This window comes from Ambystoma mexicanum, chromosome 9 (assembly GCF_040938575.1).
Source record: "Ambystoma mexicanum isolate Mex_15411 chromosome 9, UKY_AmexF1_1, whole genome shotgun sequence".
Lineage (NCBI taxonomy): Eukaryota > Metazoa > Chordata > Amphibia > Caudata > Ambystomatidae > Ambystoma > Ambystoma mexicanum.
In genome coordinates this window covers 1,460,928,837-1,460,949,972 of record NC_090931.1, presented here as the reverse complement: position 1 = coordinate 1,460,949,972, position 21,136 = coordinate 1,460,928,837, and the positions used below count along the sequence as shown (strand labels likewise).

The 21,136-nt window shown below is 45.0% G+C and overlaps 1 protein-coding gene across 4 annotated transcripts in view; it reads left to right on the top strand.

Moving 5' to 3' along the window:
• The window catches only part of SPEG (striated muscle enriched protein kinase), a 2,620,794-nt gene that overhangs the window by 355,711 nt on the left and 2,243,947 nt on the right, over positions 1-21,136 (top strand). For 2 of the 4 annotated variants that reach the window (XM_069616881.1, XM_069616882.1), the window contains exon 1: positions 3,373-4,056. The exons of the other annotated variants lie outside the window; for them this stretch is intronic. In XM_069616881.1, coding sequence (XP_069472982.1) covers positions 4,024-4,056 — 33 coding nt within the window. In that variant the 5' untranslated portion in view covers positions 3,373-4,023. Of the gene's footprint in view, positions 1-3,372; positions 4,057-21,136 lie in introns of those variants that run through there. 4 annotated transcript variants of the gene reach the window in all.

Genomic DNA, 21,136 nt, shown 5'->3' with positions numbered 1-21,136 from the left:
TATTGTTCCGGCGGTCAAGGGTCTAAAATGGAATTTCTTAAAAATATTCTTGGTGTTGCTCTCGTTGGGTGATGAAGAAAGGGTGTGGAACTGCTGCCTAGCTGATAGAACTACTTCCTCAGTGGTCGCATTTACTGTTTTTTTTTTAAAGCACTGAGAGTTCACGAATTGGATGATTCTGTGTAATTGCCTGTTGGACCTTGGTTGTTGCTAATGAACCTCCTAACCTTGACCTGTAGCTATTTTATTTTTATTAGTTTAAAATATTGTTATTGTATTCTTCTCATTTTTATATATTATCATGATTGGAGGTTCGCATTGAGAATCTTGTTTTTTTCATTGACTTTTGAACTATGTATTTATGTAATTTTGGATTGCTTTAAATTGTTAAAGGTTACATTTTGTTTATTTTAACCAAATAAAAATTACTAAAAAATCATTACTTTGAAACAGCATATTATGATTAAAGTATGGGTGAGAGCGCTCACGAAACTCTGGTATGCAGAACTCATGTGACTTCAGTCACTGCGACTGTAGGCAAGTCAGGTTGCACTTTTCACTTTGTCGCAGGAGCTTCAGTTTGTAGCCGAACCGATTGAGTACACTCATCGGGACGCCCTTCTCTTGGGCCTTGTCTGTTCTATGGTTGCTGCCTTAAGCATCATCAATGCATCTTCAAATATCCATAAAAACAGATGGTAAAAGATCTGTTGCAATTTTTTGTTAGATGGCTTCCACCACACAGTGGCCGTCATGGCCCATGTTTTATCTGTCTCATCTATTTCAGGCAACAAGAAAGAAAAGGCTAAAGCAAAGTGTCTGTGAAAATGTGATCACACAGTTTATGATCCCTGAAAAGTATCCTTGCCCCAAAAGGGAGGAAGAACACCAACCTGGATGAGGAGCAATTGACCTCCCTTGCTATAGGCAATGCAACGCTGTCCCCTGTATACATATATCTGAAAGCAGGTTCAAGGGAATGGGGTCAGGCAAACTCAGAGCCATGGCACCTTCATCTTCCAGCCGCATCCTCAGCTTGTTAAAGCTGGTGCTGGCCTCTCGCTCACTGTGGTTAAAGAATCGCACGCCCACTTGCCAAGGGTGAACGATGCCTTGGTGTCAGTGAAAACTTGCAACCGATGCTTGTTTTCCAGTATCGCGATGTATTCGTTCGGTACCGGGAAATGTAGTGAAGGTTGTCAATCTTAGAACGATCACAGCTGGGTCTTTTTAAAGGTTGGGAAAGTAAGCATTTCCAAAAGTAGTGTGAGGATTATTGCAGGTCAGAGAGGCAGTCATCCTTCAGGTGAGGCGTAATATTGTATTAGAGGAAAGAAGGGTCCCCTTGCGAGTTCCTGCCCCCTCCATCTACTGATAAGATTCTTAATTTCACACTCCATCCACTAAGCTCACTCTGATGTCAGGCCCTCCCACAGTCTCTTCTCTCTGATGTTTGTGTCACTCCATCTCTTTCTCTCTGATGCTGTGCTTCTACCGTCCAGCCCGCTTCACCTGTCTATAATACGCTGCTACTCCTAGCCCTCTCTTTAGTGCTCTGCTCCCCCATTTTCACTTTGGGCTATAAGCTGAACCTATTGCATTATTATACAGATAGGGAGAAATGGCATATGAGGAGAAAAACAAAGCTTGAAGGTGTTGTTTGCTTAATGTCCCACCCGTTGACTTCTCATGGTACTGCTAATACCTATGGCCATTCCCACCCAGTTCCTGCCCCTCCCCGCTCTAAACACCTCCTTCTGGGAACTCTTTGATCTCGCTTTAATCGAGCCTTGCCATCAAACATTTGCACTCGAAGTGCCTGCTAGTGTTTTTTTCAAAACACTCTTCCGAGAGTTAATTAATTACTTGGATTGTAATCCTGCAACGGGTGTAATAAACATGTCAACATGTCTTAAACCAGGTCTGCCTTCAGCCACTCGATTTATAAGCACTATGTGTTTCCTTCATTGAAGTCCTATTAAAAACATGTTTTGGCAAAGCCAACTGTTTTGGCTTGTGTATACGTATTAGGCATTTGCCAGGCACTGCCATTAGATGCCCATGTATTCGCACCATTTTGCACCTGGTACCATCATTGGCTGGTTAATACCACTACGGTTGTGCCTGTCAAGTACCTTTGCTATGCCTATACAAAAGCCCAAACTGTTGGTATTGCCAATACCTGTTGCTCTTGCTCCTATCCCCTCTTTCTCTGATGCTGTGCTCGTAACCCATCGCCTCTTCTATTTCTTGATTTTGTGCACCTCTTCCAACCGCGTTATGCATCGCCTCCTCACTGCCATGTGTGTTCTCTCATTCGCCCACATGCCCTCTCTTCTCCATCTGTCTAGCGCCCCTCCTAATCCGCTCTTCTCGGCGATGGTCTAGTCCACCCCTCCAACCAATGCTTTTGGTTACCCCCAGTTTTCCCCTCCCCCTCGCTGATGCAGTAGTACTCCAACCCTTCTCGGTGATGCTGTACTCCCTTCGCACGTTCTACACATGCCTCTCCTCATCTCTCCCACTTTTCTTCTCCGTCTATCCCGTCGACAGTCTGGCCATTCTGGCACACACACTCACACGCCTCTCTCTGCCCCTCTGATGTGTTTGTCTTTCCACACCCTCCCCTCTTAGATGTGCACCTGCCCCCCTCTGGCCCCTCAACGTTGGTGACGCTCTTCACACCCCCACCCCAAGGTTTTAGCGATGTCTCCGTCCTCCCCTCACATAGATACGTCAGTCTCTAGACCATACGCCCAATCAGTGATACTCTTATCCTCCCAACTCATCCATTGACGTTTCAATGTACCCCCATCGACACCCCACCGCCCCTCCCCACAGTGTAGTTATGCACTGATCTCCCATCGCGCTCAGTGATGCTGCGGTCCTCCCCTAAGAGTGGTTTTTAATGCAGACCCTACGCCCACTCAGTGATGCTCTTATCCTCCCTGCCCACCCAGGGACGTTTAAGTGTATTCCCACCCGCACCGGCATCCCCACCGCCCCTCCCCTCCGCGAAGTGATGCTGTGATGCTCTGATCCTCCATCTCTCCCGGTGATGCTGCGGTCCTCCCTTATGATATGTCTTAGTCCAGACCCTACGCCTACTCAGTGATGCTCTTATCCACCCTTCCCATCCAGTGACGCTCGAGCTTGCTTAACCCCCCCCCCTCTCATCTCCGCCCCCACGACCGCCTCCCTCAGTGAAGTGTTGTTCTGATTCCCCAACTCTCTGTTATGTCTAGACCAGCCTCTCTCTCTAGTGGTGCGCTGGTCCTCTAGTTTCCACCACCCCTCTCACAGATGCGCTGGCCCCTCTGTTCCGGAAAGAGATTAATGTAGTCCTCTATCCACACCCCTATCAATGATGCTCTGGCCCCCGCCTCTCAGTGATGCTGCGGATTTCCCTCCCCTATCATATGTGCTCATTCCTCATATTCCTACACAGCAACGCTCCTGCCCTCCGCTCGCACAGATGATCCGGTGTTCCCACTCTCCACTCTCTCAGTGATGTTCTGCCCCTCCCTTTCCTCCTCCCCACTCAATAATTAATTGGCACTCTCTCGTCTGCCCCTCCCATTTCTGACAGGCGACTCGCCCGCTCTTCTGCTTCCTCTCCTGCTCTTAATGTTGAGGTTGCCCGTGACATACAGCTCCCCGCGCACTGCCCCGAGGGATGGAGATGACCCGCAGAGCACTTTTTAGCATCTGAGTGGAGCTGGCCCTGCTCTCGGCGGGCGCCTGTGGTGTGTCATCCTCTGCCCTATCCTCAGGCTGCCCACTCTTATACAGGCTTTTTTTCCAGATCCTGCCACCCTCACCCACTCACGTTCAATATCCGGCCATTCTCTGCCTCCACTTCTCAGCAAAATCCTCTCCCATCCACCCGATCCTTCCCCAGTTTTTCTCTGCACCACCTCACGGTCGCTTTCCCTCTCCCTCGCCGCGGTGGCGTGGGGCCAGGTGCCTCCGGTGTCTGGAGCAGGCGAGGGGGGTCTGGAACCAACCCCTGGGGGTCCCGAGATGAAGAAAATCTGGGTGAAGAAACGTTTCCAGGTAAGGGGCGGGGCGGAGATAAGGGCACCAACCTCCCAAGCACAGCCTGACCAGGGCTTCTCACGTACCTCCCTCTCTACCAGAGAGGCCACCGATCGAGGGTAGATCACCTATAACTAACACATTTCATCTTTCTACATACTGTGCGACGAGGGGAGGGCCCCTGCCTACCACTAGGGAGAAGCACCTACTACTTCTCCACCAGACAAGAGTGCATACTTACTCTGGCAAGCACACCTACCTAACATCTGTGGGGGGACTTACATACTTAGCAACATAGAAAGGACACCACACTCTTTACCACCAAGGAAGGGAACGTAGCTATGTACCGACCACCAAGGTATAGATATTACTACTAAAACAGGATATCTAGCCAGCACAAGGCGAGGATCCCTACATACCTACTAGAAGGGAAAACATCCTACTTATCTGCCGATAAGACAGAGCACTTACCATCCTGCTAGCATGAAATTAAAGAGCAGGGAAGCACAGACTTTGTGAAAACCTACACATCAAGTAAGTGTGCCTTCTTACCAACCACATGGGAAGGGCACCTACCTACAACCAGTGGAGGGCACGAACCTCCCTACTTGTCTGTCTATCAAGGGAGAGCACCTACCTACTCTCCCACTGTGGAAGGACACCCATTTATTACAAGTGGATGATGCCTACCTGATAAAAGGGATAGTCCACAATACCTACCACCAGGAAAGAGAGCATATGTATACACACATATTACGTGTTTGTTTTGACTGCTGTTACTTCAACCTCGCACGATATTTTTATTTTTATTTAAAATGTTATAGTTTACATGTTAAACTTATTTATCGATTTTAGCATAGTTAGTCCTCTTATATTGCTTTCAATTGACATGCATATGAAGACATTTAAGCATTAAACTAAAAAGATAACATGAGTCACAGGTCCACAGTTAATCAAGTATGTGGCTTGTGGAGTTGTAGTATGTTATTTAAGAACTGGACCATGGTGTAGATTCGTTTTTTTGTCTTTTCCCACTAGGATCTTTGCCCATCTAGTTTCGGTGTCCATTTGCTGTGACGAGAGCTTGAAGTGGTCTCCAAAAAGCTTTCTCTTTTGTGCTAATGCCGGGCGCTCCATTATGATGTGTTGCAATGTCTCTTGTGATTGTTGGTTGAGGCAAAAGCGACGGTATTGCTCTGTCATGATAATTTGTCTCATTTTCGCGAGTCTGTATCTCGTTGGGATGATGTTCAGGCGTACTTTCAGATAAGCATCACGAATTGTTTGACCTGGAGATAGATTCAGGTAGCTTGGGAGTTCATTAATAGCCTTTATATCTGTTTCACAGTGTAAGTTCATGTGATGTGCCGTTTTCTCTCTGATGATCTTGGCCCAATCATTGTACTGCATCTTTATTTTGCGTGCTGCAGGTGTAGTAGTAGCATTTCCATGGACATATCTTCATTTGTCAGTTGGCGTTCCATATCGCGTGTCCATTTATTCAGTACAGTATTGTTCATTCCGTTCGGATTTGTTTGAAGAATTTGCATAGCCGGAATTTTGTCATTGTTCATTATTTTTCCAAATAGATTAAGTTGTTTCCATCGTGCAATGGATGCAAGGGACTGTGTTGCTATTTCGAATCTATCACTTGCCATAGGGTAGTTTCTGGGTAGTGCTAGGATCTTCCGCAGACCATAGCTTTGTATTTTTGCCACATAAGTTGTGGGATGTTGGTCATAGTTTCGCTCACATAAGTTACTATAGGTACAGCTTTTTGCCTATAAAAGGCGCTGGTGGGCTTGAGTGAAAATGTTCCATATTTACGTTGGAGAAAATGGCCTTGACTGGCTAGTGATTGTATTTTCGCTTCATGGTGGATCACCTATTCTTTTTCTGCTCTTGATTGATTTAGGAGGAAACCAAGATATTTAAAGGTTCACACTACTTGCAGGTCTTTGCCATCTAAATTCAGGGTGAGGGATCTTTTCTTCCTGGTTGGTAGATTCGTTGAATTCATAATTTTTGTTTTCATTGCATTGATTTGGAGTTCGTTTTCCTACATCTAGTCTCCCGTCATCGTCAGGCTTGCTTGTAGGCCAGTGATCGTTTTGTCCATCACAATGATGTCATCAGCGTACATCATTATGGCAACTGGCATTGAATTGATCTTGTAGGGGTTGAGAGTGTTCGCTTTCATGTGATCCTCAAAGTCAGCTGTAAACAGGTTGTACAGGGTTGCAGCGAGGGGACAAACCTGTTTCAGTCCGTTCCATGTCTTTATTGGTTTTGATATAACCCCATCTTTTGATAGCCTAATTGAGATGGATGTATTCGAATAAAAGAGCTTTATGGGCTCAAAGATCTCCGTTGGGCAGTTCCAGCCCGTTAATTTGTCCCAAAGCTTTTGCCTATTTATTGCATCGAATGCCATATGGAGGTCGTTAAATGCCACACAGACTTGGGTTTTGTTCAAGATGGCTTCTTGCTAAATGAGATTTAAAATCATTAAGTTTACGTTCGTTCCTACATTGGCGGTGAAGCCTGTTTGTCTGACCGCAAATCTATTTTCTCTTTTAGCCCACTCTGTTAGCTTATTCAATAGAAAAGTGGCAAACAGTTTTCCCAATGGATCGAGTAGGGCAATCGGTCGATAATTAATCGGGGCATCTCTGTCTCCTTGTTTGAATATTGGAATTAGGGTTGCCCTTTTCCATGTCGATGGGATCTGATTGAGTTTGTCAATAAGGATGAACAGTTGATCCACAAAATTCGCCCACAGATCGGGGGCTTGTTTGATTGTTGCATTCGATAAGCCATCTGGGCCTGGGGCACGAGATGATTTAAGTTTGTTAATCATTGTCAATATGTCTTTTTTGTCCCATGTGAGGTTCCATTTCTTGGTATGCTGTATTTCATTACTTGTGGAATCTGAAGGTCGCATTTTATAGAGAGCGGAGAAGTGTTGTATGCATTCATTTTCTGTTACGTTCGATATTAGCTGGTTTTGATGTTGTAAATTGTTATTTATAAATTCCATAGCTCTCTTAAGTTTCGATTTTTAAATGTTGCAAGAATAGCCTCTGCATCCGTTTGCTGTAATGTAATTTTATACGTTTTCAGCCAGTTTGCGTAGAATTGTTTGGCTGTTTTTATCTTTTTTATATTATCCTCGTTGATATTTTTCCTCAATAGTCTGAGTTTTTTGCAGAGTTCTTTATTTTTTTTCCACAATTTCGTTATTATATTGATGTTTATGAATCTTTTTGTTAGTTTCTTTTTGGGTCACTTTTTGTTGGAAAGGAATCAGTAGCCATTCATAGTTCAGTTTTACAGTGTCTTCCATGGTGGAGTTTTTAAAGGAATTAGGTAAGTCACTTATTTGTGCTTGATTTATCCTTTGTCTAGACCTTGCGCCATTTATTTCAAGTGGTGGAAGGTATTGCTTCTTTCTCATCTGACTGTGTCCAGACCAGAATAAAGTGGGTTTGTGATGATTGCTGTTCAAAGTCGCAATATTTTCTGACTTCACTATTGAATCTCTTAGTCCAGCGGACACATAGATGTAATCTATTATCGCTCTGGAGTTCCCTCACGTCGAAGTTGGTATTAGCTTATTATGATCATCTAGGGCTTTTCCGGTTAGGCTCATGTTTCTGATTGAGGTTTCTTTATTCCATCTACAAGTTCTATCCTTAAATTCTCTTTGTTCTAATCGTTGACCCTTTCTATCAAAGAGATGAATGTTGAGGTCTCCGCACAAAATAAATTCAATATTCCGACACTTGACAGTGGCTTCATCGATGGTTGTGAAGACGCTGTCTAAGAAGATTTCATCATTAATGGCCAATGGATTCCAATAAAGGGTTAGAATCGCCAAGAATTTTGGGTGGTGTGATCTTAATTGTGGTGGATTTCTCTGTTGTGCTTCGTCTGTTATGAGAATAATAGAGCATTGAATTCGAATCCGGGTCAATTTTGATCATGATCAGCATACCAGAAGAGGGTCTCCCTTGGTTTCTTTGTATGGCTGGATTTAAATGTGTTATGTATCCATCACAGCACAGTGTTTGTGAAATCCAGGTTTCCTGTAGACATATTATATGGAAGTTCTTGAGATCCGGAACTTCTTGATCGTATAAATGACTGTGGCCTCTCGTGTTCCAAGAGCAAAGTGACCAGCAGTAGTTATGTTGTGTCGCTGGTGGTTATGAGTGGGTTGTCACCGCATCTCTCTGTTGTCATCTAGTTCTCTCCATATCAAATGTTTAGTGTAATTAGTTCTTGATCTATTTTGTTTGTTTGTTTGTTTATTTTATATGTATGGCGCTTCAAACCCAGAGGTAGAAGAGCGCTTAAGAAGACGGTTACAACGTTGAGAAGTATCTTTGTTTTGCATACTTCGTACATACATACTTATAATACATGCATATATAATATAATGGAATACAGTTTACAGTTTAAATGTTAGAATAATAAACAGTTAGCAATATAGAGTTTCAATATACAGTCATATACAGTACATGAGCCAGTTTACCGAGCAGGGGGTGTGAGGTCAGGTGTTAGTGGAGCTACTCTTTGTTTAGGAGCCAGCTGATGACCTGCTTCCTGAAGATCTGGAAGGACTCGATAGTTTTGATGTTGAGAGGTAGGGTGTTCCATAGTTGGGAGGCAAGTAGTGTGAAGCTGGCCCCTCCAACTCTTTTTAGGTGGAATCTGGGCACTGTCAAGCATAGAGTGTTGGAAGATCTGGTGGTTCTGGTAGCAGGTTTCATGGTGTATTTGTTAGCTAGATATGGTGGTGCTAGGTGATTGAGGGACTTGTAAGTGAGGCAGATGGTTTTTAAATCAATTTTCTGGCGTACGGAGAGCCATTTGCAGGCTTTCCTGGTAGTGGAGATATGCTCTCGTCTGGGAATGTTGAGGGCTGCGCGCAGAGCGTTATTTTGAAGTACCTGTAGTTTGTTCAGTACGGATTGGTTAGCACTTAGGTACAGGCTGTTGCAGTAGTCCAATTTGGATTGTATGAGGGCTCTGGCGAGGGTGAGGCAGCTATTGGGTGATAGGAAAGGTCTGCTGGCCCTAATGAGCTTGCAGGTGTAGGCAGAGGCTGAGGCGATCATATTGGCATGTTTGGAGAGGTTGGTGTTTCCAAGGGTTTTCACGCTTTTGGCAATAGGGATGGTGTGACCATCGATCGTGATGTTGTTGTAGCTGGGATTGAGTTTAGTTAGGGTGTTGGGGGAGCCGATGATGAGGAGCTATGTCTTCTCATCATTCAGGCAGAGGCCAATGCGAGGCCATCCATGCCTGAATGATGGAGAATATTTCATTGATCCGGGCGACGTCTACTTGGTAGTTGCCTGTGATGGTGAGGAGTATCTGGGTGTCATCTGCGTAATTTGTGTCGGTGACACCCAGACGGTCCAGTTGGTCAAATAGGGGCTTTGTAAATATATTGTACAAAGTGGGGGATACACAGGATCCCTGTGGGACCCCGCATGAGATGGGGATGGGGTCTGCTGCAGCTGTTGTTGAGAAAACCCGCATGGTTCTATTTGCCAGGAAGGATTGTATCCATGTGATGGCAGAGGAGGAGAAGTGGGCTGTGGTGGCTAGGTGACTACAAAGGATTTCGTGGCTGACCAGGTCAAAGGCCGCTGAGAGGTCTAGGAGGAGTAGAATTGCGGCATTGCCTTTGTCTTTAATTTCATCAATCTGGCTTTTGAGATCAACAAGGGCGGTTTCTGTTCCGTGTTGAGGTCTGAAGCCAGATTGACGTATTCCTAGCAGTTGGTTGGATTCCAGGTATTCCTGAATTTGGATGTAGGCGACTCTGTCCAGGATTTTTAGTAGGAATGGGACTGTGGTGATGGACCTGTAGTTGGTGGGTATGGCTGGGTCTAAGGATTGTTTTTTCAAGAGTGGGAGAACCCATGATTGTTTTCGGTTGCTGTGGATTGAATTATTCGTGAAGGATAGGTTAATAGGTTTGGTGATGAAGGGGGAAAGCTCTCTAGCTGCGTCTTTTATGATCTGGGCGGGGCAGCTATCTCCTTTGCAGTTCGAAGGTTTTAAGGAGGTGATGATTTTTTGAACTTCCGTAGTGGTAACTTTCTTAAACGTGAAGCCCAAACTGGATTGTTGGGCGTGGGTAGGCTAGGGTTGGTGATCTTGTTATTAGAGAGTTGTTTGCGTTTGTCCTCAATTTTGGTTTGGAGTCCTGTGATTTTATTGTTAACGGTGTTTTGGATGCTGGTGCACCAGGATTTGTCTTTCAAACAGGTGTCTGGCGGTGAAATAGGGTTTTCTAGTTCCTTCAGAATTTTAAATAATTCTTTGGTGGAGGATCCTGCTTGAGCAATCCTGGTGTTGTATACATCTTTTTTGGTGCAAATGATCTTGCTTTTGTAAAGTGAGGATACGTTAGTGAGTTTGGATTTGTTTTCCACGGAGGGGTTAGTCTTAGTGTTGTGCCTTGGCTTTATACTTGGGGCTTTCTCTTTGCTGATTTGGAAAGGATGGTGTATATTTCTCATTATCCTGGGTTATCAAACTTCTTAGTCGTTGTTTCCTGCTCCATATATCGTCTGTGTCTTGCGGTTCTTATTTTACATTTTTCTGCATTGGTTTAACTTGCGTTGATGGATCTGTAGCTTCCGAGTTTTGGAATCCCAGGCTGTATAAAGTTTGTTTCATTGTTAGAATATGCTTCATAGCTTGTTTGTCTTGAAGTTCGATCTGTACTGTATCCAGTGAAGTTTCATCATAAAATATCACAACCTTAATGTCATCTGATTGTATTATCTTCAGATCTGGTATCGCGTGAAATAATTGTAGCACGTTCGTCCTGTTGAGTATCAGAGGATCATTCCTTCGCTCAACTCTGACTAGATTAATAATGTATTGGGATTTTGGTTTACGTGGCTCTATGAATGCCGGTAGCAAAGGCTCTTGTCTATTTCTTTGTATCCGGTTATCAAGCTTTACATGTTTGCTGTTTCGGGTTTCATTGGTCGAACTGGATTGATCGTTGTGTGTCGTGGCTAGGTGTTTTTGTGTATTATTACTCTGATAAGAAGATTGGGTGTCGTCTTCTGCGGTCAGCTCTATCACCAATCCTGCATTTTCTGTCGAGTAATCTGAAGTAAGGTCTGAGATGTCTTTGCATGTGAAATCTATTGAGATTGAATGCATGGAGAGTTTGATATCATATTGCTCTATGATAATTAACGATGAATCATTTCGGTTTGTAGATAGATCGATGGTCTCTATCGCTGGTTCGTCCATGTGTGTCATTAGATTTAACAGATCTTCTTGTTGGATTAAGTCTTCATGTTGAGCTATTGCCTGGGAGTATGTCGTAGGTTGTTTTTAGGAGAGCGTTCTAGTTTCTATGGACATGTCCTTCCACTTTCCTGTTTCTGTGCTCTTTAGTTGTCGGTTAGGTGGTTTCTTTTGCGGCATCGTTAAGTTCCTTAGAAATGATCTTCATCCTGTTGTTTGTTGATCGCTTTTCTCCCTTTTCCTTTAGACGTTTTATTGATTGTATTATTCTTGGTTTGTGTGAATATTTGGAATGTGTCGACCTGTTTCAGCACCGATTTGTTCTCTTCTTTCTTGGGTGTTATTGGTGGAAGCATTGTTGGCTTCATCGCTGGAGCCATTTGTGCTGTATCTTTTCTCATTGTTGAGTGTATGATTGCTCGGTCTGGTTGAGGTTGCGGGCCGGTCTATTCTTGTCAATTGCACTGGTTGGATAACTCTGTGGATTCATCTTTTTCTGCAGAAGCTCTTTCATCCATATCATCATATCTGTGGTCAGTTTAGTTTTGTCAGCTCGGTCTGCCCTTGCCATGTCAAATAGTCTTGATTGCCACATCCGTGTTTGTTCAGCTTCTGTGTTTAGTCTCTTCTCAAGGTTATTAATGACATTACCTATGTGGATTTGTTTGGTGTGGATCAAAGCAAGGAGAGTTGCTTGGTCTTTGATGATATCATTATTGGCTTCATGTAGTTTTAAAAAGGGAATCATGGACTGAGAGGTCATCACGATCAGCATGTTTTGAAGGTCTATCATGTTTGTCGGAATTCGTTGTTGATGAAATGATTCTGAACCTTCACATTGGCATCTGTTTTCCTTAAGTTCACTAGCTCGAGACTGTGATGGTGGCGCTTCCATATGTTTCAGTCTTTTTTCTGACGAGAGGGTTTGATGCTGATCCATATCATATTTGAACTGATTCTGTGCTATTTTCTGTTGATTCTTATGCATCTGTGTTTCAATATTGTTTTGAAAGGGCGCCTGTGGTTTTTTTTGCAGTCTTCTGTCTATGGGGGTTGAGGTAGCTTGGGTATCATTTTTCCTTGTGTCGTATAAATCTCTAAATACCTCTTTCCTTTTTTCCAGGCAGCTCATCAGAGACTCTATTTCCGTTATATCTAGGGATAGTCGGGCTGCCCTGGTATTAGGAAGGTAATGTGGGCGTAGCGTGGTGTCTTCAATTTTTGTCTGTGGTGTTAGGCAGAAACCTGTGCAGTTCCCTTAGGGACCACTGCAAAAGGCTTAGGACTACAGGTGTTGGCAGTAAATCCAATTGGTAGCAGTCTGTACCACCCAGATTTACCTGGTAGCTGTGGCTGAGCAGTCAGACTTCTCTCAAGAAGAGTTAGTCAGTATATAGAGTATACACATTAGGTACCAAAATACAGTAGCACAAGCAAACACTGACCAGAGCTTTGGTATAAAAGTATATAATTATTTATTTAAAAACACACTTGTAAAAATACACTAACACTAATATGGCCAGCAAGTTCAAAACACAGTCACTATCAATATATATACATCCCTGATTACTTATTGAACAAGTCTTATTTAAAACACCACTTATTTGCAGACAGAGGTGAGCGCTTAACCTAAGATGGCACTCCAATAAGTTAGTTAGAAAGGGAGGGAAAGGGCAGAATTAGGAAAGCACACAATACCAACACTTTTAAAAGAACCACAGCAAGGCAAGGAAGGCAGAGTCTACTGTAGAGCAAGAAAGTTCATAGGCCAGGCCCACTCTTGGAGAGAGCAAGGCGGAATGTGTCCAAGATCACACAGTTGAATTATACTTTCAGGAGTCTTTGCAGATAGTTCAAAAAGGAGTTGGATCAGTTCAGAAAAAGTTAGTTAACAGGTCCCAGGTCACCCCAGGATAGAGAGTCAAGGATTTACGGGACACCTTGAACAGTCTGTTGCAAGGGAGACCAGGCGGAACACAGTACCTGAAATGGTGAGAAAGCTCCAGCGGGGGCAGCTGTTCCTGGCAGCGGTTGCAAGTAGGTGCTTCATCCAGGGGAAGAGGAGATCTGGACGTGGAGGAAATCTGGAGGTCGTTGCACTGCCAGGGAAGAAACCAGCCGCAGACTTTCTCGGTTAAAAGGTACTAGCCTGTTATTCGCGGTAGTGGTGAAGCATGGCTATCCGGCTGCCGGGGTGCTTGGCACGGGTGATTCGACCATGAGACGATCCAGGAAGGCGAAAAAGAGGGCGAACTGGTTATCACCACCAGTTCAAAGGAAGAAGACTCTCCGGGATGAAGATCTTCTCTGTCGTCGGAAGTGGTGAGGCGGTTCAGCAGGGCTCCACCGGTGGTGTCGGCGTTGCAGGTCGGCTCAGCTTCTCCCTCTTCCGATTTTTTGGTCCTGTGGTGACTTCTGAAGTTCCAGTCCCCAAACCCCTGCTTTTATGCAGAAAACCCCCATTCATCAGTCCTCACTGTCACTCAAACATGCTAAGTGGTGAGCCGGGCGGCTCAACACTGGGCCAATCACACAAGAGTGCGACTTGAGTTGCCGAGGCAACTTAGTCCAGGGTGCCTAAACACCCCTCCCACGGATCCTGTAGACCCAGACAGAGTGGCACCACTTTTGGAACAAAGGGCTCGACTTGGGTTGGAGTTACAGAGGCGAACACAAACGCCATTTTAAAACTGAGTCCTGGCAAAAAGACCCAACCAGGGAATAAATATTAAATAAATAACCCGGCGGCATCTTTAACATTGCACCAAAAACGTGGTGCGTTTAAAAATGAATGGGAAAATCCCATAGGAAATATTCCGATGGAATATTTCGCGTGGTAACCACTGCCACCAGCCAGAAACTCGACAAGGGGGGACTACACAGTGCCACCTCGAAAAACAGACCCAGGGGAAATCTAATTACCCCTACCAGTACTTCCACAATATGATGGTTTGTACTGGTTCTTTTCACAATTTAAGACTAGTAAAGTCAATGGTGACTTTACTTGCCCTGGGAGACAGTAGTCAGTCCCAGGGTATGGAGTCTATGTTTGGGGGTCACTATGACACCCCTGTGTTACTGCACTGAGGGTGCTGTGTAACACACTTACCAAAAACACACGAAACCCTATGGAGTTAAAGACCCCATAGCCCATAAAACACATTACAAAGTCAAAGGATATCTCAAATCATGTCTAAGAGTGGGAGAAAAAGAGTCTCACTCTTAGAAGGAGAAAAAAGTAAACCCCAAAAATCCAGCAAAGCTGCTGGGGGACGCACTAGGTTTAGGAAATTAGCCTATACAGAGAATTCTCCCTAACACTCGCCCCTCCCCCTCCCAGACTAAGGGACAGGAGGATTTAATCCACTCCTGGATGAATCTCATACCTCTAGTCGATGACATACATCCTAGAGAGACCATCAGCATTTTGGTGGTTACACCCTGACCTGTGCTCAATGGTGAAATCAAACACTTGAAGACAGATTGACCGTCTCAATAGTTTTGGGTTTTCCCCTTTCATTTGCAACAACCATCTCAAGTGTTGGTGGTCAGTCTGAATGGCATAAGTAGAACCATACAAGTATGGCCTAAACCTCTTCAGTGCCCACACAATAGCAAAACATTCTCTTTCAATTGTTGACCACCTTGTCTCAGGATCCTTCAGCTTTCTGCTGATGAAGCAAATGGGGTGCTCCCTACCTTTCTCATCCAGTTGGCTAAGGACTGCACCTATACCTACATTAGAAGCATCTGTCTGCACAATGAAAGTTTGGTGATAGTCAGGAGCTCTCAGTACTGGTGCTTGGCAAAGAGCTTTCTTTGGGTTTTCAAAGGCCTGATTGCACTCCTCATTCCATCTGACCTTCTTAGGGAATTTTGGAGAGGAGATCACATTCAGTGTAGAAGCTATGGTCCCATAGTTCTCAATGAAATTCCTGTAATACCCAGTGAGGCCTAGGAAGGCTCTCATCTGGGTTTGAGTAGTAGGTGTTGTCCAATTTTGCACAGCTTCAATCTTACTGAGCAAAGGCCTTATTTCTCCACCTCCTACCTCATGCCCAAGGTAGACCACCTTACTCTGCCCAATCTGGCATTTCCTTGCCTTTATGGTCAGGTTGGCCTTCCCAAGAGCCTGCAAAACATGTCCTAGGTGGTTAACATGCTCTTCCCAGGAGTGGCTGAACACTGCAATGTCATCCATGTATGCCATGCAGATGTCCTCCATCCCAGCCAGAACCTGATTTACCATCCTTTGGAATGTTGCAGGTGCATTTTTCAGTCCAAAAAGCATAACCTTAAATTGGTATAAGCCAACTGGGGTAGAAAATGCAGTTTTCTCCTTGGCATGGTTTGTCAGGGCTATTTGCCAATAGCCTGACATTAGATCAAATGTGCTGAGGAACTTGGCTGCACCAAGTCTATCCACCAACTCATCTGTTCTAGGCAAAGGGTGGGCATCAGTCTTGGTGACTGCATTAAGAGCTCTATAATCCACACAGAATCTCAACTCTTTGGATCCTGCCTTTGCTACTAACACAACTGGGCTAGACCATGGACTAGTAGAGGGCTCTATTACCCCGAGATCAAGCATCTTCTTGACCTCCCCTTTGATGTGGGTCCTTACATTTTCTCACATCCTATATCCTCTGCTTCTGTCTGGCAGACAGTCACCAGTGAGTATATCATGCTGGCCCCAAGGGGTCAAGCCTGGTGAAAGTGAGAACAGGGAGGCAAACTGATTTAACATAGATTTGCACTCCTCTTGTTGCTCAGGGGTCAGATTTGAAGAGAGATTTACTCCTTTAATCTTTTCATCCAAGGGCAAGCCTCTGAGGAGATCAGGGAGAGCTTCACTCTCTTCTTCCTCTTCTGTTGAAGCTAGAAGCAAGGCTTCTACTTCAGGCCTGGAGACATATGCCTTTATTCTGTCGGTGAGGAAGACTCTGGGAGCTCCTTGGGATTGCCTGGGTCCACCAGATAGTTCACCTCTCCATGTTTACCCACAACCTTGAAGGGTCCCATCCATTTATCTTGCAAGGCCCTCTGTCTTGTTGGGATCATAACTAGAACTAGCTGGTCTAGAGTGAACTCAACCATGTTAGCCTTTTGATCATGACAATGCTTGACCAAAGCTTGCCCAGCTTTCAGGTTACCACTAGCTTCTGCCATCATGTGTGACATTCTCCGCCGGAGATCTATCACATAGTCAGTCACTCTGACTGGCTTGGGGGAAGGAGCACTCTCCAACCCCTCCTTAATCAGGGCCAATGGACCTCTGACTGGATGGCCATAAAGAAGTTCAAAGGGAGAATAACCTACTCCTTCCTGAGGGACTTCTCTATAAGCAAAGAGAAGGCATGGCAGTAGAAGGTCCCACTTTCTTTTAAGGGGATCTTCCAAAGCACCTATCATGCTCTTCATGGTTCTGTTGAACCTTTCTACCAACCCATTTGTCTGAGGATGGTATGTGGTTGAGAACTTGTAAGTAACTCCACAGGTTTTCCACATGGCTTTCATGTAGTGGGACATAAAATTTGACCCCCTGTCAGAGATTACTTCCTTAGGAAACCCAACCCTGGTAAAAATACCAAGGAGGGCCTTAGCCACAGCCTGAGCTGTAACAGTCCTCATAGGAATTGCCTCAGGGTATCTAGTAGCATGGTCTACTACAACAAGGATAAACCTGTTGCCTGAGGAGGTTGGAGGATCAAGGGGACCAACAATGTCAATCCCTACCCTCTCAAATCGGACTCCCACTACTGGGAGAGGCACTAAAGGTGCCACATTCTTGGAACCAACCTTACCAGACGTTTCGCAGGTGTGGCAGCTCTTGCAAAACTTATCTATCTCAGCCCCCATCTTTGGCCAATAAAAGTAGAGTGAGAGCCTTTCCTTGGTCTTCCTGAAACTCAAGTGACCAGCCAAAGTAATCTCATGGGCTAGTTGCAAGAACTGTTGTCTGTTTTCTTGAGTTACTACAAGCCGCATGTAGTCTCCAGGTGCAGACTCAGTCGGTTCACTGTAGAAGAGGCCATCTTCCCAGTGCAACCTATACTTCCCAGGCTCTTGCCCATCAGCCTGGGAAGCTGCCTGTTGGCGAAGACCTTCCAGAGTTGGACATTCTCTCTGTCCCTTACTGATGTCTGCCCTGTTGGGTCCACCTTCTGCCAGTAAAGACTGCAGCTCAGGATGGTCAACAAGATCCAGATCTCCAATGAGTTGTTGGCCTTCCACTACCTCCTCTTCAGAGTCTAGCTCAACCACACAGGGTTGTACCTCCCTCTCAGCCTCAGCTGGAGGTGGAGTTACAGGTGTAACTTTGGACAACCTAGGTGAAGTCCGTGTTGGAAGCACTGGAGTGCTTGCTGCTGGCTGTTTCCTATACGTCTTGGGTTTCCCCGTTGCTTCTTGTTGTTCAGAGATAGCAAGTTGTAACTCCAGTGGAGTAGGAGTGATATCCTTCTTCATCATCTCCTTGGGAGTACCTCTCATGGTTCCCTCCCTTGCCAGTCTGGTGAGTTCCTGTAACCTTTTACTAGGAGGTCTGGGGGTATGTGACACTACTCCAAGAGTCTTCGGGTCATTTCCCAACAGAACCCTTCCTGGTACCTCACTTTGTATGCTGACAGGTATCTTCACAGTCATGTCATTACACTGGATGAGAACTGGTAATTGGGGAAGCATCTGCACAGGCCCTCCAGCTAACTTGGTGAGGCGTTTGGGTGCCTTAGCAACATCCTCTGCCTGAAAAAATATTATCCACCACAGTTATGCTGGCCCCAGTGTCCCTAATGGCAGGAGTCTCCTGACCATTCACCTGGACACTGTCCTTATAATACTCTTTAGTATTATCTGGGATAGAATTATATACATCTAAGTTCTGTTGTTCCCACAACCCCAGAGACACTAAAGAAACACTGGCTGAGACTCCAATGGGTTCATCAGCCATTTCCACTGGCCATCTGTACTTCCTCCTCTGGAGCGAAGGCTAAGGAGACAGTGTGGACCCCTGAAGGTTTACCCTTACATCTGGGATCCCCTTTCACATGGTCAGGCGAGCTACAAACATAGCATTTACCAAATGCTTTCTGGAATGGTGGCTTGCGCTGACCTCCTTCTGGTTTGGCACCAGAAGGTATACTAGCCTGATTCGGTTTCCCTTGTGGCTTACCCTTAGTGTTTTGTTTGGGGCCCTCTTTGGGATTGGAATTATTAGAATTCTCTTTGGAGTCCTTTTTTGGCTGTTTCCCCTCATCCTTTTTCTGAGTTGCCCCAGAGTCCTTGTGAGTAGCCCTGTTGGCAACCCACAAGTCAGCAGCCTTGGCTAGTTTTCTGGAATCTAATTCCTTTGAATCAGCCAAGTGCTGTCTGAGCTCAGGAGAGTAGGCATCATAAATTGGCTCCAACATCACAAGAGTCTTCATTCCTTCATAAGTGTTCACTTTGTAACCCTTAATCCATCCCTCTAAGTTCTTCAAACTTTCACTCACCCAGATAGCCCAAGGGGTACCATCATGCTTTTTGAGGGTCCTAAACCTCTTAAGGTACTGGGAATGTGTCTTCCCATATCTAACTATTAAAGCTAGCTTCACACATTCATAATCCTTCTTACCCACCTCTCCCAACTCCATTACCACATCATATGCAACAGGGGGGGGCCTAGAGAATAACCAGGGAAGTAACTCATTCCCTGAGATGTCCTAGAGCCCATGATTATACTCGAACATAGCCAACCAATCTAACACATCCAACTTAGGCTCATACATACCCACAAGCTCTTTAGGCATCCGGGGTCTTTTAGGACTTGAACTCCTAGAGGATCCGGAGAGAGAAGCATTTTCAACAGACATTTTTTTCATCTCTAGCTCATGCTTGAGCTCCATTTCTCTGAGCCTTAGTTCTTGATTCAGTTCTTAGTGTCTTTGTTCTGCTTGAGCATTAAGTCTTTTAAACTCCAATTTAAGTTTCATTTTCTCTAGTTCTAGGCATTGAGGAGTAATTGTGGGACCTGGTAGAGGTCCGGTAGGTACAGCTGGCAGAGCAGGCAGAGGCCTAGGGGAGACAACTCCATCAGCCTCACCCTCCTCTTCTGGTTCTGACTCAAGATTATCAATACTTTGATCAATATCAATATCATTACTGTTATCTACATTTGTTGGAGTGGTAGGTTCCTCTGAACCACCATCCAGACTTTGGTTTGCTAACAACCTTTTTATTAGCTCCATTTTCTTGCCTTTAGTCAGGAGATTCTTATGCTTACAGAGAACTCTTAAACAATCAGCAGTTGTTGTAACAAGGGACTCTTGACTATAACTTTCCATATTTGACAGGTTTATAAACTTTTTAGTGCTAAGCTTTGTGGTTAGTTGCACTAAGGTATCTATAAGCACACTAAAAGGTATACTCAATACAAATCCCACCGCTGTACACCAGTGTTAGGCAGAAACCTGTGCATTTCCCTTAGGGACCACTGCAAAAGGCTTAGGACTACAGGTGTTGGCAGTAAACCCAATTGGTAGCAGTCTGTACCACCCAGAATTACCTGGTAGCTGTGGCTGAGCAGTCAGACTTCTCTCAAGAAGAGTTAGGCAGTATATAGAGTATACACATTAGGTACCAAAATACAGTAGCACAAGCAAACACTGACCAGAGCTTTGTTATAAAAGTGTATAATTATTTGTTTAAAAACACACTTGTAAAAATACACTAACACTAATATGGCCAGCAAGTTCAAAACACAGTCACTATCAATATATATACATCCCTGATTACTTATTGAACAAGTCTTAGTTAAATCACCACTTATTTGCAGACAGAGGTGAGCGCTTAACCTAAAATGGCACTCCAATAAGTTAGTTAAAAAGGGAGGGAAAAGGCAGAATTAGGAAAGCACACAATACCAACACTTTTAAAAGAACCACAGCAAGGCAAGGAAGGCAGAGTCTACTGTAGAGCAAGAAAGTTCATAGGCCAGGCCCACTCTTGGAGAGAGCAAGGCGGAATGTGTCCAAGATCACACAGTGGAATTATACTTTCAGGAGTCTTTGCAGATAGTTCAAAAAGGAATTGGATGAGTTCAGAAAAAGTTAGTTAACAGCTCCCAGGTTACCCCAGGATAGAGAGTCAAGGATTTACGCGACACCTTCAACAGTCTGTTGCAAGGGAGACCAGGCGGAACACAGTACTTGAAATGGTGAGAAAGCTCCAGCGGGGGCAGTTGTTCCTGGCAGCAGTTGCAAGTCGGTGCTTCTTCCAGGGGAAGAGGAGATCTCGACGTGGAGAAAAGCTGGAGGTCGTTGCACTGCCCGGGAAGAAAACAGCCGCGGAGTTTCTCGGTTAAAAGGTAGTACCCTTTTATTCGCGGTAGTGGTGAAGCGTGGCTATCCGGCCGCTGGGGTGCTTGGCACTGGCGATTCAACCACAAGACGATCCAGGAAGGCTAAAAAGAGGGCGAACTGGTTATCCCCACCAGTTCAAAGGAAGAAGACTCTCCGGGATGAAGATCTTCTCTGTCGTCGGGAAGTGGTTAGGCGGTTCAGCAGGGCTCCACCAGTGGTGTCATCGTTGCAGGTCGGCTCAGCTTCTCCCTCTTCGGATTCTTTGGTCCTGTGGTGACTTCTGAAGTTCCAGTCCCCAAAGCCCTGCTTTTATGCAGAAAACCCCCATTCATCAGTCCTAGCTGTCACTCAAACATGCTAAGTGGTGAGCCGGGCGGCTCACCACTGGGCCAATCACACAAGAGTGCAACTTGAGTTTCCTAGGCAACTCAGTCCAGGGTGCCTAATCCCCCCTCCCACACATCCTGTAGACC